The 6,957-nt window shown below is 45.0% G+C and overlaps 1 protein-coding gene across 1 annotated transcript in view; it reads left to right on the forward strand.

Moving 5' to 3' along the window:
- The window catches only part of LOC108534591 (putative adhesion G protein-coupled receptor E4P), a 48,011-nt gene that overhangs the window by 21,037 nt on the left and 20,017 nt on the right, over positions 1 to 6,957 (forward strand). Inside the window, exons 9-11 of the mRNA XM_017880046.1 lie at positions 2,028 to 2,212; positions 4,355 to 4,519; positions 5,365 to 5,559. Coding sequence (XP_017735535.1) covers positions 2,028 to 2,212; positions 4,355 to 4,519; positions 5,365 to 5,559 — 545 coding nt within the window. The remainder of the gene's footprint in view (positions 1 to 2,027; positions 2,213 to 4,354; positions 4,520 to 5,364; positions 5,560 to 6,957) is intronic.

Here is a 6,957-nt window from a genome sequence, read left to right on the forward strand (position 1 = left end):
GGGGGGGGGGGGGGGGGGGGGGGGGACTGGCTGATGCATGCCGTTTCCATGTGATGGTCTGGAAAGGTAACACTCAATGGTGTCAGATTGCCTTGAACACTTCCTTGAGAAGCGTTTATGAACACCCTTTTCAAGAGAGCCACCCCCGTCTCGTTCTTTACCACAGATTGGAAAACGAATGTTCTCTACAAGGTTCAGAGAGTAAATATGTTAGGCTTTCTGTTCCAGATGACCTTTGTCGTAACTACTCAACTCTGCTATCAGAGTGTGAAAGCAGCCATTGATGATGTGTCAGTGAAGGAGTGTGGCTGTGTGTCAATAAAACTTTATTTACAAAAGCAGGCGGCAGGCTGGGTTTTACCCTCACAGCATAGTGTTTCACCCCTGCTTTATCTCATCTCCTGAAGTCTCTGTAAAGCTCCTGCACGACGTACTTTTTTCTAATTTATTTATTTGTTGGTGGCCCATCTCTCTCACTATGACATCAGCTCTCTGATGGCAGCGCTTTTGTCTGTTTTGTTCACTGCTGTATAATCATTCCTAGAATGTCTGGCACACAGAAGAGGATAAAAAAATATTTCCCTGAAAGATAAATGAATGAATGCATATAAACTATTTCAAAGAGAAAAACCTGGTTACCTTAAAAATGAAATATCTGCTGCATTTCCTCCAAAACATTCCTGGTTACTCGTCAATCTTCACTCCTTACTATAGCTGTAGAGTAGGGGAAGGGAGGAAAGGGATCTAAAAATAAGTTGATTTTGTTGTTGTTGAGACCGAGTCTCACTCTGTTGCCCAGGCTGGAGTGCAGTGACGTAATCTCGGCTCACTGCAGCCTCTGCCTCTCGAGTTCAAGCAATTCTCCTGCCTCAGCCTCCCAAGTAGCTGGGATTATAGGCACCCGCCACCACGCCCAGCTAATTTTTGTATTTATAGTAGAGACGGGGTTTCACTGTGTTGGCCAAGGTGGTCTTGAACTCCTGACCTCAGGTGATCCGCCCACCTTGGCCTCCCAAAGTGCTGGAATTACAGGCATGAGCCACCATGCCCAGCTGAGTTGATTTTTTTAAATGGAGCAAATAGGAATACAGATGATAAGTAGCTTTGGTCAAAAATGGGATGGTAGCACGTGGACAACTGCAATTTGGGAAACACCCCATCATATGGGCATCCTGTGTGCATTGAACCTCCATGATTTTGTTTTTTTTGGAGTCAGAGTCTCACTCTGTCACCCAGACTGGAGTGCAGTAGCACCATCTTAGCTTACTGCAACCTCTGCCTCCTGGGTTCCAGCGATTTTTCTGCCTCAGCCTCCCGAGTAACTGGGATTACAAGTGCCCATCACCACACCTGGCTAATGTTTGTATTTTTAGTACAGACAGGATTTTGCCATGTTGGCCACGATGGTCTTGAAATCCTGACCTCAGATGACCCACCTGCCTCAGCCTCCCAAAGTGCTGGGATTATAGGTGTGAGCCACCGTGCCCGGCCTGAAGCTCTATACATTAAACTGTGGCTTCATGAAAAGGGGAGGGTGAAAAGGAAGACAGGGAGAGGAAGGGTGATAAGACACGAGAGAGAGAGAAAAGGAGTGAATTAATTAAATACAGTGGGTCATTCTGTATACCTTTCCACTAAATTAGGTACCCCAGAGTGAGCTTGAGGTGAAGGCTGAGAGAGTGTGATTTTCTTAGACTGCCTGAGTTCCACGTGCCCTTCTGAGGACAAGCATCTTGCCTCACAACTCTGGTTATAATGCTCCAGGGCTCGTATATATTTTTAGGACCCTGATGAGCATATTTTGCACATATACCGCTTATAATATGTGAGGCATTATAATACATATTACATAAACAAAAATGCTGCACCCCAAGTGACACACAGTGTATTGAATGGCATTTAAGGGATTTCCAAGAACAGTTTTAGCCATTCCTTGCTTGCCTTATGACCCTCATGTTAGACACTACTGTACTTTCTCTCCAAACTATGGACGGCCACTAACGGTATTTCTTTTCCATTTTTCTCAGAGAGCACTGCAGTTGCCCTCATCATGTTTCAATCTCTTGGGGATATTCTGAATGCATCCTTTTTTAGTAAAAGAAAAGGGATGCAGGAAGTAAAACTGAACTCTCATGTTGTGAGTGGCACCATCGGTTTGAAGGAAAAAGTTTCCCTGTCTGAACCTGTGTTCCTGACTTTTCACCATAATCAGGTGAGAAACACCCAGGGCTGGGTCTTCATGCAGTACCTTAAAGGGTGAGCAGGTGCAGTCAGCTTCCCAAGTAGGAAACAGAATTCAGAAGTAAGAGAACACACAAGACACGCTGAGGCATCTTCAATGAGATTTTGCCTCACCATGGTGAGGATGGCTATTATCAAAAACTTGACATATCAGTATGTGGCAAAATAAATAAATAAATAAATAAATAAATAAATAAATAAATAAAGAGGAACCCTTATGGATACGCTGTTGAAAATATAATTTGGTACAGTCATTACGGAAAACAGTACAGAGGCTTCTTAAAAAGTTATAAACAGAATTATCGTCTGTTCCAGCAATTCCACTTCTGGGTATGTGGCCAAAAGAATTGAAATCAGGATCTCAAAGAGATAACTGCACTCCTATGTTTATTGCAGTATTATTCACACTAGCCGAGATATGGAAACAGCCTATGTATCTGTCAACAGATGAATGAAGTTTTTTTTTTTTTTTTTTTTTTTTGAGACAGAGTCTCACTCTGTCGGCCAGACTGGAGTGCAGTGGTGCCATCTCGGCTCACTGCAACCTCCATCTCCCTGGCTGAAGTGATTCTCCTGCCTCAGTGCTACTCTCCTGCCTCCCGAGTAGCTGGGATCACAGGAGTGTGCCACTATGCCCAGCTAATTTTTATATTTTTAGTAGAGACAGGGTTTCATCATGTTGGCCAAGCTGGTCACGAACTCCTGACCTCAGGTAATCCGTCTGCCTCAGCCTCCCAAAGTGCTGGGATTACAGGTGTGAGACACCGTGCCTGGCCAATAGCTTTTTTTTTTTTTTTTTTTTTTAACAGACAGAGTCTCGCTGTCACTCCAGGCTGAAGCGCAATGGCACGATCTCTGCTCACTGCAACCTCCGCCTCCTGAGTTCAAATGATTCTCCTGCCTCAGCCTCCAGAATAGCTGGGATTACAGACACCTGCCATCATGCCTGGCTAATTTTTGTATTTTTAGTAGAGACGGGGTTTCACCATGTTGGCCAGGCTGGTCTCAAACTCCTAACCTCAGGTGATCTGCCCGCCTCAGCCTCCCAAAGTGCTGGGATTACAGGCGTGAGCCACCATGCCCAGCCTAATGTACCACACTCAATGTAACTACACTTAATGATAATAACGTATTGTATACTTGAGATCTGCTGAGAGAGTGCATCACAAATGTATTCACCACACACACAGACACACGCACACACAAATATGTGAGGTGTTGGATGTGTTAGAGCTTTCATTGTGGTAAATCATTAAAAATGTATAATTATAGAATGTATAAACATTAGTTTTTTTTTTTTTTTTTTTTTTTTTTTGTCATCACCACTTCAATAAAGCTTGGGAAGAAAGAAATGTTGGGGGCATCCGGAAATTGGCCATGCCATTCTCACATTGAAGCCAAAAGGCAATGGAGGATAAGCTTTATTGAGCTCAGTGGAAGCAGGAGGCAGGAATGAGGGATCACTCTGCAGAAGATGGAGATGGTTTAAAGCAGAAAGGGCACAGGGAAGAAATACTTTATTCCTCTCTCTTCTGTCACCCAAAGAGTCTCACCAGTGCCTCTCTTTGGTTCTATAAATAGCAAGGAAGCTGGCGAAGCCATTCAGAGGGTCAACCCCAGGGTTCTAAGCTGACCAGAGAAGGGCAGAATAGATGGAGAATAAACCCACCGCAGGCGTGGTGATATGAAACTCTTCCCCTACAAGTGTATTTCCAATCCAGTTTCCAACACTGCATAGTGATTAACCTATAAAGTTGAAATAATAAGCTGGGCACGTTGGCTCACGCCTGTAATCCCAGCACTTTGGGAGGCTGAGGTGGGCGGATCACTTGAGGCCAGGAGTTCAAGACCAGCCTGGCCAACATGGCGAAACCCCATCTCTACTAAAAATATACAAAAATTAGCCGGGCATGGTGGTGTGCACCAGTAGTCCCAGCTACTTGGGAGGCCAAGGCAGGATAATCGCTAGAACTTGGGAGGCGGAGGTTGCAGTGAGCTGAGATGGCACCACTGCACTCCAGCCTAGGCAACAGAGCAAGACTCTGTCTCAAAATAAAATAAAATAAAAAATAAAACCAGGAAGAGACCCACTTTCATACTCTTCTCTTTCCAGCCTGGTGACGAGAGAACAAAACATATCTGTGTCTACTGGGAGGGATTGGAGGGAGGCAGCTGGTCCACTGAGGGCTGCTCTCGTGTGTGCAGCAACGGTTCTTACACCAAATGCAAGTGCTTCCATCTGTCCAGCTTTGCCGTCCTCATGGCTCTTGCCCCCAAGGTACCAAGGTTAATTCCTGTGAAAACGTGTATGTCCCGGAAGCTGTGAGTCATCCTCTGCATTTCTTACAAAAAGATTCTAAAGGCCAGGCGCAGTGTCTCACACCTGTAATCTCAGCACTTTGGGAGGCCAAGCTGGGTGGATCATTTGAGGTCAGGAGTTCGAGACCAGCCTGGCCAACATGATGAAAACCCGTCTCTACTAAAAATACAAAATTAGCTGGGCATGGTGGCACACACCTGTAATCCCAGCTACTTAGGAGGCTGAGGGAGAAGAACTGAGTGAACCCAGGAAGTGGAGGTTGCAGTGAGCCGAGATTGTGCCACCGTACTCCAGCCTTGGTGACACAGCAAGACTCCATGTTAAAAAAAGAAAGAAAGAAAAACAAGAGATTCTAAGACAAGGAGGAGCTTACTTGAAAGCGGATTACAGGAAACACTAGTGGGGGATTGAGACAACGAGATGGAAGTAAGACAGATGTCAGTGCAGAAAGCATTATCAAGCCAGTTACCACCATAGGTAACTGGACTTTATTCCCTCTGGGGGACTCTGGGAGTCATTCTGTCTGAGCCGCAAGGGAGCTGGGGTATTTATACACCAACTCTCATTAGTCGTTTGTTAAGAGCTGTATCCAGCACTGGTCTAGTTGTTTTGGTTTTTAACATTCCTGTGTGATAAGTGTTATTACTGCCCTCATTTTGAAGATGAGAACACTAAATCTCAGAGAGGTAAAGTCAGTTGTTTCAGGGACTGAACTAGGAAGCCCATCTGACACTACCTCAGGGACATAACACCACCACTGGACACTATAATGGATTCCCCCTTTGGTGTTTGGTGTTTTGCAGGAGGACCCTGTGCTGACTGTAATCACCCAGGTGGGGCTGGCCATCTCTCTGCTGTGCCTCTTCCTGGCCATCCTCACCTTCCTCTTGTGCCGGCCCATCCAGAACACCAGCACCTTCCTCCACCTACAGTTCTCCCTCTGCCTCTTCCTGGCCCACCTCCTATTCCTGACGGGCATCAACAGAACTGAGCCTGAGGTAGGTAATTTGGGTAAATTACCTCATGGTCATAATGAATCCAGCCATCTTGTCCCACAAGAAGATGGAGAGCAAGGCATTAGTCAGCAGTGATGGTGCAGAGAGGAAAAGTATGAGCTCCATTTCAGTTGTCCCCCTATACAAGGGCCATTTAGCAAAGTGATTGAGTGTCAGGCTGATGGTATTAAATAGGGTAACATTAGTGGTTGTTAGGATCACCTCCAGAATGTCACAGGCTTGCCACAGTGGGAGTTATTTTTTCCTTATGTATCAGTAGAGGGTGAGCAAACAGGTCTGAAGAGTGTCTATCCTGCACCGTCAGGCTGAGGGAAGCTCTCATTTTTCCATACACAGCTCCCAAGGTCATCCTGGCGTTCTTCACATTTCAGCCAACCGGGAGGGCAAAAAGAACATGGCTGAGTCCCATGGTGGGAGGTTAATATGTGCCACACCAGGAAGTGGTGCATATCACTTCGCCTCACACTCTATTGGCTAGGATTCAGTCACATGATAACACATAACTGCAAGGTCAGTTGGGAAAACCTGACTAACATAACCTCCTAACTACCAAATCCAGCAGTCTCTCTACTTGGCATTTCTGGGTTTGTTTGTTTGTTTGTTTGTTTGTTTTTGAGATGGAGTCTTGCTCTGTCGCCCAGGCTAGAGTGTAGTGGCACGATCTAGACAGAAATAGTAGGATGTGTGTATATTACCTGATTGGATTTACTTGCTTCTTTGCATGCCGGCTAATCTTTGTTTGAATGCCATTCTTGGTGAATTTTAAATTATGAGCACTGTATCTTTTTTTAAAAAATTCTTTAAACATTTTTAGGCTTTTGAGGGGACATAATTAAGTGACTTGGAAACAGTTTGATACATTCAAGTCTTGATTCTAAGATTGGATAACGTGGTCACAGAATTCTCTTTCGTCTAGGGCTCATTTGGCCCCATTCATGATATAATACTCTCCTGATAATTTTACCTGAACTTTTGGGTGTTAAGAGAGTCTACTCTAACATATAGAGAGCCTGTTTACAGAAAATCTGCTCTAACATACAGGGAATCTGTATATTAAACTTCCCTAACACACAGAACTTCAGGTAAAATTGGGTAATAGGAACAAACCATTTGGATAATAGGAACAAACTATTTCCAGTCCTGTGTGAACTCAGAAGATGTTCTGCCTATTCCTTCTTAGGAGTCTTTTCCTAGTTTTGGTCAGTCTCCTTGCAAGCATTTGCTGATAAGTAACCAAACCCTCTGCCAGTCTCTCCCCTTCCCCGCTTCCCATCCCCACTGTCCCTCCCTACCCCGTGGTATTTGGCCTCAAAAATTCTTTCCTTCCTTCCTTCCTTCCTTCCTTCCTTCCTTCCTTCCTTCCTTCCTCCCTCCCTCCCT

Source organism: Rhinopithecus bieti, unplaced genomic scaffold, assembly GCF_001698545.2.
Source record: "Rhinopithecus bieti isolate Rb0 unplaced genomic scaffold, ASM169854v2 scaffold_10589, whole genome shotgun sequence".
Classification (NCBI taxonomy): Eukaryota; Metazoa; Chordata; class Mammalia; order Primates; family Cercopithecidae; genus Rhinopithecus; species Rhinopithecus bieti.